This window comes from Equus caballus, chromosome 30 (assembly GCF_041296265.1).
Source record: "Equus caballus isolate H_3958 breed thoroughbred chromosome 30, TB-T2T, whole genome shotgun sequence".
In the NCBI taxonomy this organism is placed as follows: domain Eukaryota; kingdom Metazoa; phylum Chordata; class Mammalia; order Perissodactyla; family Equidae; genus Equus; species Equus caballus.
Window position 1 is genome coordinate 15,927,971 of NC_091713.1, and position 17,709 is coordinate 15,945,679.

Genomic DNA, 17,709 nt, shown 5'->3' on the forward strand with positions numbered 1-17,709 from the left:
GGAAAACAGAGCTGAAGTGGAGATAACGCAGAGCGCAAACAGGCGGAAATAAGAATAAACGGAGCGTGGCTGGCAGAAACCGAGAGCTTGGCAGTTTCTGCAAAGGAAGAGAAGGCTTGGCAAGCCGGGGGGAGGAAAACCCCCCAGGGCCGTTGTTTAGAGACCTCCCGAGGGCGTTTCCCTTGCCCCCAGGGCTGGGGGAGCTCCCCAGGGCAGAGGAAGCAGCCCCCCAGAACCGCTTCCGGGACTGCCTCTTCCCTCGCGCCCCCAGGGAGCAGCGCCTTCTCAGGCCACCACTCCTCGCGACCCAAAAATAACCACACAGATGCAAGGAAAAGGGCCAAAGCCCGGGGCAGGGGGCGGTGCTTAGCCGCCGTCTTATCGCTCCCAGCCAGGACGTTCCACACCCCCGCCCGCGCCGGCCTTTTATAGGAGTCCCTCGAGCCCCGCCCTAGCAACCCCCCTAGCAACGCCTCGCCCCGCCGCTCCGCCGTCTTATCTGCCTCCGCCAGGCCCTTCCTGTTTCTCTGCCCCCGCCGGCGCGGCTCGGCGGCCTGGCTCACGTGACTGGCCCCAGGGGAGGGGCGGGGCGAGCGGAGACGGGAGGGGCGGGGCGCTGGAACGCGAGGGACACGTCATCAACAGGCGTCGGGCTGGTGTGGCTCGTAGCCACAGGGCGGGTCGAGATTCGGGGACCAGGAGAAATGGCGGAGACGGCAGCGCTGGTGTGGGTTCGCGGCCCCGGCTTCGGGTGCAAGGCGGTGCGGTGGGGCTCGGCGCCGTGCTCCGTCCGAGATTTTATCCACCGACATTGCCAAGATCTGGTGAGGTTCGCGGTTCCTGGAAGGAAGGGGCTAGAGGCGGACGGGGCAGGATTGGGTGCGGAGACGGTCGGTCGCGGGCGCTCTCTTTGGGGTTTTCAGTTTTTGAGGCTGAGGGTTCTTCAGTTTTAAGGTGCTTCAGACTGCTGCCGAGGCCTTCCTTTGCTTTTGTTTTGTGGTGGTTTTTGTTATGTTTCCTTACGGAAGGGGGAAAAAACCCTGCGCTCACAGGCGCTTAGTGCCGCCCTGAATCTGGACTAGCAGGAAACACTGTGGTATTCTGTCTTCATCCGTAAATGAGGCACTTGGACCAGATGACTTTTAAGCCCGATTTCCTTACATTTTCTTTACATTGCTTCTATGGTTATGTGACGTACATTTTGTCCACTGATCGCACAGCCTCGTTAGCTCCAACCTAGACAAGTATGTCGTATCCAACCCAGGCCAAAGGATGCTTGGGAGGGAAATGGATTCATCTGGTCACTGGTCGGGGCCAAGCGCTCGCACACATGTGCTATCGAGGGCATGGTTCTTGGGGCCTGCCATTTAGATGTCTTCCCTCATCATTCGATGGTCTCATTTGTCCATGCGTATTTTTGAAAACCTGCCATGCACTTGTAAAGTTACATGTATGGTTTACTTAATTATCAAGCAAGCAAGCTTTTCACCAACTGTGAGATATTAAACCTGTTCAGTTATCTCAAGATTTCGGTTGTCTCCCTGAATGTAATTTCAATTTTGGCACTTGACTAAAATCTCCGTTTTTCTTTATAACCACACCTCATCCGTGCTTTTCTAGGGTGTTTCCTCTGCTTGTTATTTATAGGCTTAACATATGTTAACACTGCAGTCAAAATCAAATCCTTACTTGGAGGGATTCTGTGAAGAAGCAACGTGTGTTTGCAAATAATGTGGTTTTTCAGCTTCCCCATTTTTCTTCCTACACTGCAATCCAGTGGAAAAACTGTCAGAACTGTTTTTGACCACTGAATGGGGGAATATTTTCCAAAATATTTGGATTTTAATATCTCTGAAAATAACATCTCATGAGTACAGTTTTCAAACATACTGATAATTGATCCAAAGTGAGCCCAGAAAAAAATAGGATCTTAATTATAAGGAGTATTGGAAAAAATAATTTTAAATAGGGAGGAAGAAATATAAATGAATGAATTCACTCAGGTACTCAGGAAGCATGACTGTTACAAATGTGAAGACAAACACAGAACTTATGAAAGGGCGTTTGATGAGATGCTGGAACAAATAAAAATAGCTCAAGTGCACACCTAAGGTTTTTAAAACAAAACTGTGCTGGCACATGATAAAGTTAGTGTTAGCTCCTGCTGAGAAAGTAGAAATGTGCCCTACTATTCATCAGGCTGAGATAACAGACACAGATAAAGCCAGCTGCCAAGTGAGTAGAGGAAAGGCCGTAGTGTAGTGGTGAAATGTCATGATGACTCCCTTGAAAGTCTCCTGCTTTCTTATCACTGAGAAACCTTGATCTCGAAAATTACAGACTATAAGCAACTTTGTTGTTTGAAATTCTGTTGGTATGAATGAAGCATCCCACTCTTGCCTCGAGAATTGAAGTCACTTTGATCTAGAGAATCACGCTTGATTTCCAGCCCAGGTGCAGAGCTTTAGATTAGGGGTTTCTGAACACAACATTCCACATTTATCTTAACTTTGTAGTTTCCAATGAAATAGGCGCCTGGATCTACTTCACGGTCTAGAACTGATGTTGTCCCTTTTACACACAGCCCTGCTTTGTTTTGAGCCTCTCAAAACATTGTTTCATTTAAATTTCACCTAAACTCCTCCCTTGCCCCAAATCCTATAGTAACTCTTTTTTGTTGTTGGTGGTGACACACCCCATGATTCCTCTGGTGTGCAGCCCCCCCTTGATGCAGAGTCAGTAAATTTGACTTTGCTAACTGCAGGTTTGTCTCTGGTGGCCTTAGACCGCCGACTGGGCTAAGGCACACGTAATACTTTTGCTTGAAATGCATTATAATACACAAGTGGTTAGAGACAGTTAAATTGACTCCAGATTTTCTTTGTTCTTATTTTCTACTAGTGATTATTAATTGACAATCTTAATCAGAAAATGCAATTTTGTCGATCATTTGTCTTGTTTCATAAGCACTTCTGTTTGGAAACAAAGTAATGTGTATAATCTTTCTGCCTACACATTAATATCTCTTAAAGTTATTTAGAATTTTAGAAATACTGTGCCTCTTAGACATATAAAATATTAAAAGAAACTAAAGTAGCTTTTAATTTATAAACATTAAACAAATGCGAGGTGTATTGCATATCTCATTTAATCTTTACAACTCTTTAAAGTAGACAGTGTTTTACAGATGAGAATAGGCCTTCATGTTAATCGCATCATTTCGTGTGGCCTGAGCCCCCTTGCTCCTCTCTCCTGCTACCATGTTTGCCTGGGGAGACTCCAGTCCACTTAAATCCAACTCCACCTAGTCTGTCCATCGCCTGGGTGGTGACTGTGGTAGGGAAACTAATCACACAAATCACTTTCACTCTAAATTCACAAATACCAACTGTAGCACTGCTGGGCACTTCTACTGTATTTTCCTAATGCAGAGCAGGTTTCTTCTGGCAGTCTCCTTGCAGGACTGCTGAGAATATTGATCCACATAGCCCTCTGGCCCCTGGACACAGTCGGGGGGTGCCTCAGTAGCTTTGCTCGTTTTCCCAAGCGTCACCCACATTTTTTATGTGTACCGTGCTGTGGGAAGGGCTGGGGAGCATGCTTAGTTCATCACTCTCTCACTCTCCGGAGTTGCTCTTTCACATCTTCTCTCTTTAAAACTCCAATACTTCTTCCATCCCAAGGACCATGCTTTGTGTTCACTGAGAAAGTACAAGCAGTAAGGAGAGAATTTCCTTGTCCTCACACCAGTGCCTCTACGCACCTGCCGTATATTCAGCCTTGTGTTCTGTTACCGTGGATGAACAGTCCTCATTATTTTACAAATAATTTTCTTCCACTTTGCACAGTATCCCATCCTGTCTCACCTGCTGGAGGACTTATTTTAGCATTAGTTCTCTCTCCCCTGCATTTTCCAGTGTTTTCCCACTGGTCAAACCAAATGTTTTAAATCATCTTTTTCCTCTCTTGCTCTCACTCCCCTCATCCAGAGCATTAGCAAGTCCTGTCACCTCTGCCTTCAGAGTGTCCTCAGAATCCCACGTTTCTCATCGCCTCTGCCACGACCGCCCTGGTACAAATAGCCTTCCTTTCTCACCTGGGTTGTCACGATAGCTTCTCACTGATTTCTCTGCATCTATAGTCTTATTTTCAATTTACAGCTAGAGAGATCCTTAAAGGGCATAGCTCAGATCTCAGTTTGTTCACACGATCTTGCAATAGTTTTATTCAAATCAAAATCCAAAGTCCTTACAGGGGTTTTTAAGGCCCTGTCACTCCCCTTCTGCATACTTCATTCCAGCCTCTTGGCATGGTGCTGTTCCTTGCATGCTCTAAGCTCATGCCTGCTGTGCGTCTTTGCGTTTGTTGCCTCCATCTGGAATGCTGTTTCCCTAGATAGCCGTGTGGCTTGTTCTCTCACTTTCTTTAATTCCCTGCTCGAATGTCTCTTGATCAGAGAAGCTTTCCTTGACTAACTGTGTATAAAATAGGTTACCGCCACCCTCATCCACACATTCTGTCCCCTCTACCCTGCTCATCGCCACTTGACATAATATATAATTTGTTCGTTGTCTGTCTTTCCTGCTAGAGTGTAAGCTCCCTGGGGCAGGATGTGTATTCACTGTAGTATTCTCTGTAGTATCCCAACACCTGAAAAGGACCTGGCACATAGTAGGCACTTAATTAATATTTGTTGGGTGAATGAATGGTTCCCACTGGAGTAGCTGTGTGATGTGGTTCAGAATGAAAGTTCATTGTTTCCACTTCAGGAAGCTAACAGCAGTGCATTTTTCCTTCCTATCGGTGTTTAGATTTCTTCATTCTTGATACTGTAAATTTAATCATGTACCTCCTAATTTCCATATAACTTGGGAGAATACTCCTCTGTTGTCTTATAGTATCAGAAACTTGTTTTGAAAGACTTACAGTTTTTGTATTTTCTTTTCATCACTCACTCTGAGATTTTTCTTTCTTTCTTTTTTTTGAAATATAAGGAGTGGGTGTGGGAATACTTAGGCTTCTGCAATGATTGGCCAGTAACTCAGGAGAAGGCTAGCAGAAGAGAGAAGCGCCGGCTGCCAGCTGGTCCTAAAACTGTTAAGGCTTATGTAGGTGTGTTAAAAACCATACTGTTGGTTCCTCCCTTCCCCCATTCTTATCCCTACCTACACTTTTCAGGATGTATATTGTAACTTCTAAACTTGGGGGCCACTCTTGATGTTTAGCTTGTTACCTGTTTTAAAAAATCAGAGGAAATGGGACCGCCAGACTTACTGGATCTCAGCCATGTATAGTTTTCTACCTTGACTCCAATCTCTTATTAGAGAAGGAGAAAGAAGCAGTTTTTATTTTCACACAAAAGACGAAAAGTTCTTCTATATATTGTGACTAGGTATTAGGAAAAAATTGTACCAAGAATACGTCATATGAAATGACTTTCTTTTGGTAGTTTTCATTTTCAGTTAAACATATTAATTGAATACGCACTATTTGCTTATAGCTAGAGTAATAAAAAGATGATAAGCTAGGTCCATTCCTCTAAGAAACTTGTATTGTCTCATAGATGGCATTTTAAAAAACCCCAAATTTGTCTCTAGGGTGTCCCTGTGGACTGCTTCTTTGTGAAGTGCAATGGATCGCTTGTTAACTCCAGTGACACGGTGCAGCGTGGAGCTGTTTATAGTTTGGAACCCAGGCTCTGTGGTGGAAAAGGAGGTAGGACGCGAGTGGTGACTGCTTAGTTGTAACGCATCCACGGTCTCGAGCCGCATGTATCACTTTAACAAACTGCTTGGTCTCTGCACTATGCCAGCCTCGTTTCGCCTTATGAAGTCCTTTATTTACTTACCTGACTTTGAATATTTTCTCCTTTATTCTTTTTGGGAAAAGGTATTGTCTGATACAATTCTCGCCTTCTCCGGCCAGATGGCTCTTAGGCAACTTGGGCTCTAAAACTTTGGAGAAGATTAGATTAAGAGAGGTGGGCATTAGTCTGTCCAATTTGCTGAAGAAAGAGTGTTAAAACAATCAAATCTCCTGCTTTTGTCAAGATTTTGTCTAGTTATTGTAGTTCCAAGGGAGATCTAAAGTCATTTCATGAAATCCAGCTATTTACAGATTGGGGTAGATTAAGGTCCTGGGTATACTGATACATCTAAGAGGGAAAAGAAACTAAGAGTAAAAACTGAATACAGTTGGCCCTCAGTGTCTGTGGGTTCCACATCCTTGGATTCAACCCACCGCGGAGCGAAAGGCCTATGATGGTTGCATCTGCACTGAATACGCACAGATGTTTTTTCTTGTCGTTATACCCTAACCGATATTTACGTAGCATTTTCATTGTGTTGGGTGTTATAACTAATCTAGAGATGATTTAAAGTGTACGGGAGGGTGGGTGTAGGTTATGTACAGTGCTCTGCTGTTTTATATAAGGGGCTTGAGCATCGGGGTATTTTGGTATCCATATCTGCCAGGGAGTCCTGGAACCCATTCTCCGCGAGGCCAAGGGGTGATTGTGTGAGCAGTTCTTGATCTTTCTCCTGATACACTAACATGTAATCCCTAAGCTTTCTCAAAATCGACAGTGATTTGTTTGGTTTTCAGAGAGCTGACATCTCACATTTTAATCATCCTGCTGTTTGAAATTGTGTCAATAAGAATGAAGTTTGTCATATCAGCCAGTGACAGCTTAAAATTGCCTTTCTTTTTAAACTCACTGCAAAATCTCATCATATAATTTTACTTATTAATCTTGGAATCTTGGGATGTCTGGCACTGGGTAAAGCCCTCTAAAAGATCCCAATGGTACAGGTACAGTATTTCAGAAATATAAGAGGAAGGGCAAAAGGCACAAGGTTGAAGCAAGTTTATCAATACTTTTGCCTTTGCTGTCTGGGTTAGAATCTTGATGTCTATTTCCTTTAAAAAGAAAGAAAGCAGAAATCACCTTTAATCTTATGATGTAATACTATTTTCACAAATCTGGCATTTATCCATCCTTGAACACTTTTTTTTTTTTTTTGGATGAGCAAGATTGGCCCTAAGCTAATGTCTTTTGCTGTTGAGTTGAGGAAGATTTTCCCTGAGCTAACACCTGTGGCAATCTCCCTCTATTTTTTGTATGTAGGATGCTGCCACAGCATGGCTTGGTGAACAGTGTGTAGGTCCACGCCTGGGATTCCAACCTGAGAACCCCAGGCTGCCAAAGTGGAGTGCACGAACCCAACCACTATGCCACCAGGCCAGTCCCCTTGAACGCTTTTTAACCTGCTTTCTCCAAATATATTTGCTCAGGTTTTGGCTCTATGCTCCGAGCTCTTGGTGCTCAGATTGAGAAGACAACTAATCGAGAAGCTTGCCGGGATCTCAGTGGAAGGAGACTACGAGATGTCAATCATGAAAAAGCGTAAGATGCCCGCTGGTTTTTGTTTTTTTTGAAGAGAGAAACATACTTTCATACCAACAGTGGTTATACACATGCTCTGCGTATCGGAAATGTAAACTTGAAATATTCATGCTCTGATTTACTGTTATCAGATTTAACCTTTTCTGTAATTTAATAATTATCTTTGGGTTTTAGTTAAGTCCGTTACAGTATGCTGGTAGTAAGTGTGGCACATCTTTCTGAGGGAATATCACAATGTGAACAGGAGAGCATTATTTGGGAGGGTTTTTTGTGTCTCTGTGTCTGTGTGAGGAAGCTTGGCCCTGAGCTAACATATGTTCTTAATCTTCCTCTTTTTGCTTGAGGAATATTGTCACTGGGCTAAGATCTGTGCCAATCTTCCTTTACTTTATGTGGGATGCCACCACAGCTTGGCCTGACAAGCAGTGCTAGGTCTGTGCCTGGGATCTGAACCTGGGAACCCCGGGCCACTGAAGCAGAGCGTGCAAACTTAACCACTGTGCCACCAGGCCGGCTCCTAGCGGGCTTTTTACAGTTCTAAAAGCGTATGTGTGATACAGCCGTTCACTTGCGTGTGTGTCTCTCCCTTCCCCAGAATGGCTGAATGGGTCAAACAGCAAGCCGAGCGGGAGGCTGAAAAGGAGCAGAGGCGCCTGGAGCGGCTGCAGCGGAAGCTCACAGAGCCCCGGCACTGCTTCAGCAGCCCTGACTACCAGCAGCAGTGCCACGAGATGGCCGAACGCCTGGAGGATTCTGTCCTCAAAGGTGAGAATGAGGGCTCCTTAGTGTGGGCAGCAGGCACCCCTGCAGCCAGCTGTTCTGGACCGTTCCACACTGTGTGCAAAGAGCAGTTCTTAAAGCTTTTTGGGTTACTGCCCCCTGAGAATCTGGTGAAAGCTGTGGAACCTCCCCCCTCAATAATGAAGACAGTGTATCTCACACCCCAGAAAACAAAAGAACATATACGTATGCAACATTTGACATACTTGACTCCTGACTTTTGTGGGCCCGTGGGCCCCAGGTGAGAACACTGTTTGAGCTTCATGGGATAAGCTAAGTCTTCAGGAGCTGTCTAGCTATTAGCATATTTGCTTCTAGTTTCAGGTCATTTTTAAAAAATGGTTTTTAATGAGAATGTCATCAGTGTATTTTTTTAGCATCCAAAGCATTATGCTAGGGCTATTTAGGTTCAAGTGAATAAGAAGGAATCTTTTCTATCAAAATGGTTTTCATGTAACAGGAAAGACAAATGTATGCAAATAACAAGCCCATAATTACACTTGGTCCTGATGGTTGAAACCCAGTTGTTCACATTTCTGGTTAGGTATGCAGGCCGCCTCCAGCAAGATGGTATCGGCAGAAATTGGGGATAGTCGGAAACGGCCTAACACATCAGGAGCAGACGGAGGAGCCAGGGCCGGGAAAAAGAAATGCTTCTGGTGAGTATGTTTCATTTTCATTCCAAATCCATCTGTGAGGACTGAGGTGTTATGTTTCCTTCCTGTCTGTCTGGGTAAACACCTTCCTAGGTAACGTTTGATGGGTACCCAGATTTCCCAGAGAGCTTCAGTCATCAGATTCAGTGATAGTCACATTGTACACACTAGTAAAGGTTTCTGCTCTGAGTGCCATTAATAGAATCTACAGTGAAACACCACATAAAAACAGCTTTGGGCCTGAATTGCTGTTTGTTCTTGAGAGTTAACTTTCAAAAATTCCGTGTGGAAGCCATGGCTGTACTTTCCAGGTGTTCTGTGTTCTCTCTGGTTTCTCACAGTCCTCGCTGAGGTCTCCGGTCACTTTGCCAGACCTCTCTTCACACTTTGCACTTGTGGGTGAAAAGCACACAATATTTTTTCTTCTCCATTCTTCTCAGAGCTCTCCCACTCTTCCCAGCTGGCCTCTGGGGACCAGCCCAGTTCCCTTGGGCCAAGTTCTAGAAAATGATAAGTCCAAGTGGATCTCGCTTCCTTGTTCGACTCCCCTTTGAGGACAGAAAGATTTTTACTAACCAAAGTTCATGTCACTGTCAGTCCAGCATAGAATGTTTTGTTTTCTTTCTGAAATAAGAATTAGCTGTTCCTGAGAGAAAAGGTAGCAGTATTGTGTGGTTCTTTTTAAGTCAGATTTATTGAGGTATAATTTGTATACAGTACAATTCACCCTTTTTGATTGAACAGTTCTGTGAGTTTTGAAAAATATAGTCATGTAACTACCACCAAAGTCAAGATATAGAATATTTTTATCTCCCTAAAAACTTCCCATGTGCCTCTTTGCAGTTAATCCCTTCCCCTCTTCCACCCCTGGCAACCACTGATCACTGGTGCGCTGTTTGTTCCTATGGTTTTGTCTTTTCCAGAATGTCGTGGAGCCTTTTATAGAGGCTCGTTTCACTTAGCATAGTGCTTTTGAAATGTCTCGATGGTGTTATATGTGTCAGTAGTTCATTCCTTTTTATCACCAAGTATTATTGATGGTAAGGCTGTGCCACAATTTATTTATCCATTCTCCAGTTGATAGACATTTGGGTAGTTTCTTTTGGGCAATTATGAATAAAATATAGGATTTTCTTTTAACTTTATTATTTTATCTAATTTCCAACAGTTAAAGTTCATATAACAAAGGAAAACAGCTTTAAGCAAAGTGAGTTTTGTTTTAAGAGATGCACAAGTTTAAAAGAGAGATCTTCTTGGATCTTTGGGATGGCTGGTTCCAGTCTCATTGAATTTTTTTTTCCCTTCTCTTTATACCTCTGGAATATCTTTTTCTGAAACTTATCTACTCTCCATCTCAAGCTAGCAGATGCTTTTAGTTAGACGGTCTGTTCCCTGGACAAACTAACTCTTTTTTTATTTTGAGTGGAAGGTATAATGGTGTTAACCTTTCTGTTGCTTCCGACAGGTTGGGCATGGAAGGACTAGAGACTGTGGAGGGGTCCAGCTCTGAGAGCTCAGATGATGACAGTGAAGAAGCACCTGGGACTTCAGGAACGAGCTGCCATGTTCCAAAAAATGGCAGTGATGGTGCTGAGATGGCAGCCGAATTTCCAAGTAGTTCTCAGGGGGCGAGAGTATTGAGTACAGACTCTACCTTGCCAGAAAAAGCACGGACCCCGGCGAGTGACTTTGGGAACGGTGTTTCAGAAGACTCCTGTCCTGAGCTGGGGGAGACATCTGCGAAGGAGGATGTGGAAAGGAAGATGGCTGCAGAAACAGAGGAAACCCAGGAGGAAAAGGAGTCAGGGAGTCAAGGAGCCATCGGAAAGGAAGCAGTTGGGGCTGGACTGAATAAGGAGGAAGAGACAAAAGAAAGGACTGATGAGGGAAGAGCTGCCCAGGTTTCCCCGGGAGGAGAGAGGGAGAACGTTCCCATGGCCGAGCTGGGGAGAAGCCAGGCAGGAAGCACCGTAAGTAGAATTTTGGGGTCGATGTCCAGAGCCAAATCAGTTTAATCTCCACAATAAGTCATTAAAATGAAAATGTGCTTTTTCCCGTCGGCTGCTTAGTGGAAAGGCTTGTTTAATAATCAGAAATACAGGTGATACTGAAGCTTGCCCTGTCCCGGAGAGAGAGCCTTCCTTTTTTTTTTTTTTCAGCTCTAGAGTTTATATTAATTTGCCACTAGGGGGTGTCCTTGGTTTCCTGTTTCATCAATTCTGAGATACATGTTTATCACGTTTTACTATCTCTGAATTTGCGTGTATATCACATAGCTTAATTGGTATTGGTTTATTCTTTTTTTTTTTTGAGGAAGATTAGCCTTGAGCTAATGTCTGCCCCCAATCCTCCTCTTTTTGCTGAGGAAGATTGGTCCTGAGCTAACATCTGTACCCATCTTCCTCTATTTTATGTGGGATGCCTGCTACAGTGTGGATTGATAAATGGTGCGTAGGGCTGCGCCTGGGATCCAAACTGGCAAACCCTGGGCTGCCGAAGTGGAATGTGTGAGCCTAACCACTGCACCACCACGCTGACCCCTATTTCTTAATAATACGTACAATAATGCATATTGTGATGGATGGCATTTTAGATTTGATGAAGTGTGCTCATTTTCCCATCACTAAACCTCTAGTTACTTATTCTTTCTCATGTGAGATACTGTTTGAATTGTCAGCTGCATGTGGAGTCTTTCCTGTGGACGGGGAGCAGCTCCTTTTTAATTTGTCATTAATCTGAAGTCCTCCCTTCAGCCTTTTAAGGGTTTATTTTCGTTGTGCATCCGTTCCTCGGGTAGTCGCTCCTTCGCCGGCTTCAGTGGACTAGCTTGCAGCCGAGAGCTGCAGTGTTTGCGCTTTGATCTAAGGTCTTGACTTGCTCTTTACAACAGGTGAAACCTGAACTGCTTGGTTTCCTTTGACAAACACAAAGCCTGTCATGATTTGTTTAACCAGCACCTTCCACCCCCAGGACATAGGCACAGAGGCAATGATGGCCCTTTCGAGGGAGGCTGGTGGGATTTTCATGCTGAGGGCTTTAAACTGACCATCACGCCGTCTCTGGAGTTGTAAGCAGGGAACTCTTACCTTACTCGTGTATATTAGGGCCTTCATCCTCACTGAAGTCTTGGGAAAATGAGTAAAGGAGTGTTTTGTGAATAAAACCCGATTTGACTTTCAGTCTTTGAGCCTTTAGCCATGGGAATTTTGTTCCTGGTGAGGTAGCAGGAGCTGCTGTATTTGTGACAACCGGCTGCGGCCACGTGTGAGTCTCCGGAGACATGGATTTGGCCATAAACAGTGAAACCAAGATTCACTTCAGAAATCCAATAAAATGGCTTTAAAAAAAGAAAAATAAGGATAACTAGAAAGATCAAGTGTCTGTTCCTACAGCTCTTTACTATTTAAGAAAATAACTTTCTATGAGAAAATTATTGCTCTTTGAATATATCTTGTGAAAATCCCTGGATGTGAGTATCTCCGTTTTTGCAGAGCGTTCGTCATCAGAAGCATTGGATTTTTGTCTTCAGGTCACTTGGTCTATAGAAGAGTTGTGAGTCTGTTGAACGGCTTTGGAGTTTGCTGAGTTACATGCATGAGGACTCTTACCATCAGTCGTAATTATTTGATTGGAATGGAAAGTATTAAGATTACAGAATTAAAAGATTCACAGGCATGTGAATCTCATTAAAATTAAGCGTGATAGGGTGCTGCTCTTTTCTGTGCTGATAGTGTGGGCATAGGCTGGGTATATCTTACTGTTTGAATTTTTACTGGAAAAATCAAAAAAGAAAGAAAATAGTATTAATCTGTTTGAGAATCCTATAACTTCTGTTACTGTTCCAAATACTTGTTTCAAATATATAGATGAAAAATTGTTTATTAACAATGTATATTGAGAATGCATGTGGAATAACATTTAGATGATTATTAAAATTCAATAGCAAGATACGACAATTTAAAATGAAAATTCCTTGAAAAACAGAATGTAGTTGACAGTTGAAGAGTCTTTATTCAGAGGAAGGAGCCTGTTTTAAATGCTTCCTTTCTTCCCTCAGGGTGTTGGTCTGGAGACTGTGGATTTACTGGCGTTCAGCTCTGTTGCGGAAGTGGAGTCGCTGGGCTTGGAGAGGCTCAAGTGCGAGCTGATGGCGCTGGGGCTGAAGTGTGGGGGCACTCTCCAGGAGCGCGCCGCCCGCCTCTTCTCCGTCAGGGGACTGGCCAGGGAGCAGATAGACCCCGCCTTGTTCGCCAAGCCTGCGAAAGGGAAGAAGAGATGAACGTCATTGGAACGGATTTCCTATTTCTTTCTAGTCCAGCGCTTAGAACCTGCATCATGTTGACTCTCGGCCATGATTCCTGTCGATATTAAAGCTGACTTTTTAATAACCCAATTCTAACTATCCTCTTTTTCATTATTATATTTATAGAATTAATGTGTGAAACCATGTGGGCCTGAAGTTTTCTTTGTGGGAAGGTTTTTTTGTACCAAGTCTAATTTCTTTGATAAACATAGGGCTATTCAGATTTTTGTTTTCATCTTGTGTCATTTAGTTGAGTTATATTTTCAAAGAATTTATACATTTGACCCAAGTTGTCAGATTTGTGGACACAAAGTTATTCCTAATAGTCCTTCCGTGGGGCTGGCCCCGTGGCCAGGTGGTTAATTTCATGCGCTCTGCTGCACGTGGCCCAGTGTTGTGTTGGTTTGAATCCTGGGCATGGACATGGCACTGCTCATCAAACCACGCTGAGGCAGCGTCCCACATGCCACAACTAGAGGGACCCACAATGATGAATATACCACTATGTACCGGGGGGCTTTGGGGAGAAAAAGGAAAAAAATAAAATCTTTAAAAAACAAAAATAGTCCTTCCGTATCCTTTTAACGTCTGTAGGCGCTGTGGTGGTAACTTTTTCATTCTGATACTGATCGTTTCTGTTTCCTCCTTGTCCTGATCAGTCTAGCTAGGGGTTTATCAATTTTGTTGATCTGATTTTCAAAGAATCAATTTTTGGCTTTATTAATTTTTCTCAACTCTTTTTAATTTCATTGATTTCTGCTCTTTATTTCCTTTCTTCTACTTAACTTGGATTTACTTTTTTCTTTTTTCTTTAGCTTCTTAAGGTAAGCCTTAGGCCATTGATTTTAGACTTTTTTTTCCTAATATAAATATTTAAAGCTCAGAATTTTTCTTTAAGCACTGCTTTAGTTGCATCTCAAAATTTTTAATGTTCTATTTTCATTATCATTCGATTCTAAATATTTTCTGATTTCCTTGTAAATGCTTCTTTGACCCATGGATTATCTAGAAGTACGTTGTCTAATTAGCAAACGTTTGGCTTTTGCTGAGTATCTTATTGTTACTGGATTTCTACTTTAGTTCTGTTGAGGTCAGGCAATATCCTCTTTATGATTTTGATCCTTTTAATTTTATCGAAACTTGTATTATGGCCCACTATATGGTCTGTCTGGTTGAAGGTTCCGCATGCAGTTGAAAAGAATAAATATTCTGAATTGTTGGGTGAATTTGTTCTGTAATATCAATTAGGTTAGATAGTTGATATCGTCTAGCTCTTCTACGTCTTTACTGATTTTTTTTGTTTATTTCTGTCAAGTGCTGAAAGAGAGGTGTTAAAATCTCCAGTTAGGATTGTGGAGTTGTGTGTTTCTTTAATTCTATCAAGTTTTGCTTCATATTTTGAATCTCTGTTATTGGGTTATGTTACGTCCTCCTATTGAATTGACCATTTCATCCTTATGAACTTTCCCTCTTTATCTCTGCTGCTGCTTTTTGTTTCTAAGTCCACTTTATCTGGTGTGAATTACAGCCACTCCAGCCGCCTTATGCTTATGTTTGCAGAGGATACCTTTTTCTAGTCATTTACTTTCTACCTCTCTGTGTCTTTTTACTTAAAGTGGGTTTCTTATAGACAACATGTGCTTGGATCTTACATTTTTATTCTGACAGTCTCCATGTTTTAATGAGTGTTTATTAACATTAAATGTAATTATTGCAATACATAGTTTTAGGTCTGTCAGTTACTGTTTTTCTGTTTGGATTAGTTGATTATTTTGGAATTGCATGTTAATTTATTGGCTTTGTAGCTGTACTCTCTTTGCATAGTTGTTTTAGTGGATGCTCTAGGAGTTACAACGTATGTTTTCAGTCTTTCAGTTTACCTAGAGTTAATGTCATACCACTTCACATAAAATGTAGAAATCTTGCAACTATATATGTCCATTCCTGTCTTTTATGGTCTAGCTGTCACCTTTATGAAATCTATATACATTTTAAGTCCTGTAATATGTTATAATTTCTGCTTTAATCATATATATTTTTTTAAATTGAGAGGAAAAAGTCAGGCTTATTCACATATTTACCATTTCTGATGCTCTTCATTCCTACTTGAAGATCTGGTATCGTTTCCCTTTGGCCTGAAGAATATTCTTTAACATTTTTTTAGCATGAGTCTGCTGGCAACAAATTCTATTTTTGTGTTGGGTTTTCTTCATCATGTTAAAGATCTTTTCCCACTGTCTTCTGGCCTCCACTGCTGCTGATGACAAGTCAGTGGCCTGTGCAATGACTGGTCCACTTTATATGTTGTGTCTTTTTCTTTGGCTGCTTTCAGGTATGCCTGGTTATGATTTTCTGTGTCTTTATCCTGCTTGGGGTTTCCTGAACTTCTTAGATCTGTAAATTTATACCATTAATCAAGTTTGGGAAAATTTCAGCCATTATTCCTTCAGATCTTTTTCTTGCCCAATGTCTTCTCTTGTCTCCTTCTAGGACTTGGATTACGAATTTGGTAAACCTCTTAAGTATAGTCCCTGAAGTCCCTCGGTCTGTTTTTTTCCCTCAAACATTTCTCTCTTTATATAATTCTTTAGATTATATAATTTCTATGATATAGCTTCCAGTTCATGGATTTTGTGACTTCCATTCTACTAAGCCGATATAAAAAATTATTTGATTTTGTATTTTTCCATTCTAGACTTTCTATTTTATAGGTTTTTTTTTAAGTTTCTATTTCTCTGCTGAAATTTTCTATATTACAAGCATAATTTCCTTTATGTCCTTGAGCATAGTTATAATAGCTGCCGTGGAATCCTTGTCTGCTCGCTCTGACACTTGGATCAGCTCAGGGTCCATCTTTGTTGATTCTCTTGAGAATGGATCTCATTCTCCTGATTCTTCACATGTCGATAGTTCTGGGTTGTATCTCGGACATGGTGAATGATGTTATGGAGATTCTGGATTCTGGTATATGTCTTCAGGAGTGTTGCTCTTTTTTTTGTTTCTTTTTAGCAAGCACTTAACATGGCTAGACTCAAACTCTAAACACTGTGTTTTTCCAGATGGGCAACACCCTTGAATCTTACTTACTGCTTGGAGTTGCCATGTGCTTATGTGGTTCAGGAGGCAGAGTTTACAGACACAGAATTTTTGGCTTATCCTGCTCTGGCTCTCCCTTCCAGGACCTCTTCCTTCACTCTTGTTTTCTGGTTCCTCAAGCCAGCAAGACTGCATTTTTCCATCAGAGTTCTAGCCACCTGGCATCGTACAGAGTAGGGGCTAAAAACTGTAAAAGGGGGAGACTTCCCCATACTCTTCCCTTCTCCCAAGTATCCTGTTCCCTTGAAGTGTCTGCCTGCTTCTGGTCCTTCTCCAGTGCGTTCAGACAGTTGTTCAATGTATTTTGTCCAGAGTTTATGACTTAACTACAGGAAGCTTGGTCCAAAAGAAGCTGCTCAGTCATATCAGAAGCAGAACCTCTAGTATTGCATTAAAAATGTGTGTGTATCTCTATCTATCTATATATAAACTAAATTACAAGAGATGCATATATACATTTATTTTTTCATTGAGGTCATGATAGTTTATGAAATTTCAGTTGTACATTCCTGTTTGTCAGTCACCATATAAATGTGCCTCTCCCTTCAGCGCTTTTGCCCACCCCCTACCTCCTTCGCCTCTGGTAACCACTAAACTGTTCTCTTTGTTCATGTGTTCGTTTATCGTCCACGTATGAGTGAAATCATACAGTGTCTTTCTCTATCTGGCTTATTTACTTAACATAATACCCTCCTGGTCCATCCATGTTGTTGTGAATGGGATGATTTTGCCTTTTTTTATGGCTGAGCGGTATTCCTTTGTGTATATATACACCATATCTTTATACACTCATCAGTTGATGGGCACTTGGGTTTCTTCCACTTCTTGGTATTGTGAATAATGCTGCAGTGAACACAGGGGTGCATAAGTCTCTCTGAATTTTTGATTTGATTCAAGTTCTTTGGATAAATACCCAGTAGTGGCATGGCTGGGTCATATGGTATTTCTATTTTTAATTTTTGAGAAATCTCCACACTGTTTTCCATAGTGGCTGCACCAATTTGCATTCCTACCAGCAGAGTACGAGGGTTCCCTTTTCTCCACAACCTCTCCAGCATTTGTTGTATTTTTGTCTTGGTGAATATAGCCATTCTAACAAGTGTTAGGTGATATCTCATTGTAGTTTTGATTTATATCTCCCTAATAATCAGTGATGATGACCATCTTTTCATGTGCCTGTTGGCCATCTATATATCTTCTTCGGAAAAATGTCTGTTCATATCCTGTGCCCATTTTTTGATCAGGTGGTGTTTTTGTTGTTGAGTTGTGTGAATTCTTTATGTATTTTGGAGATTAACTCCTTCTCGGGTATATGATTTGCAAATATTTTCTTGCAGTTGGTGGGTTGTCTTTTCATTTTGTTTCTGATTTCCTTTGCCTTGCAGAAGCTCTTTAGTCTGATGAAGTCCCACTTGTTTATTTTTTCTTTTGTTTCCCTTGTCCTAGTAGACATGGTATTAGAAAAGATC

The 17,709-nt window shown here is 42.1% G+C and overlaps 1 protein-coding gene across 1 annotated transcript; it reads left to right on the forward strand.

The window, feature by feature from the left end:
* The first annotated feature begins 534 nt into the window (after nucleotides 1–534).
* SDE2 (SDE2 telomere maintenance homolog) lies at nucleotides 535–13,707 on the forward strand. Its single transcript, XM_001489187.6, has 7 exons — nucleotides 535–824; nucleotides 5,598–5,715; nucleotides 7,294–7,405; nucleotides 8,001–8,170; nucleotides 8,730–8,844; nucleotides 10,307–10,811; nucleotides 12,899–13,707. Exons 1-7 carry the CDS (start codon nucleotides 705–707, stop codon nucleotides 13,118–13,120), a joined length of 1,362 nt encoding a protein of 453 aa, XP_001489237.2. The 5' UTR covers nucleotides 535–704; the 3' UTR covers nucleotides 13,121–13,707.
* Nucleotides 13,708–17,709: the final 4,002 nt, after the last annotated feature.

What these genes read in the sequence shown, in the direction of transcription:
- SDE2 (XM_001489187.6), top strand. Translation starts at nt 705, where the DNA reads ATGGCGGAGACGGCAGCGCTGGTGTGGGTTCGCGGCCCCGGCTTCGGG. An exon ending in ACCGACATTGCCAAGATCTG is followed by an intron (nt 825 to 5,597) that starts GTGAGGTTCGCG and finishes ATTTGTCTCTAG; the next exon opens with GGTGTCCCTGTGGACTGCTT. An exon ending in GGAGGATTCTGTCCTCAAAG is followed by an intron (nt 8,171 to 8,729) that starts GTGAGAATGAGG and finishes ATTTCTGGTTAG; the next exon opens with GTATGCAGGCCGCCTCCAGC.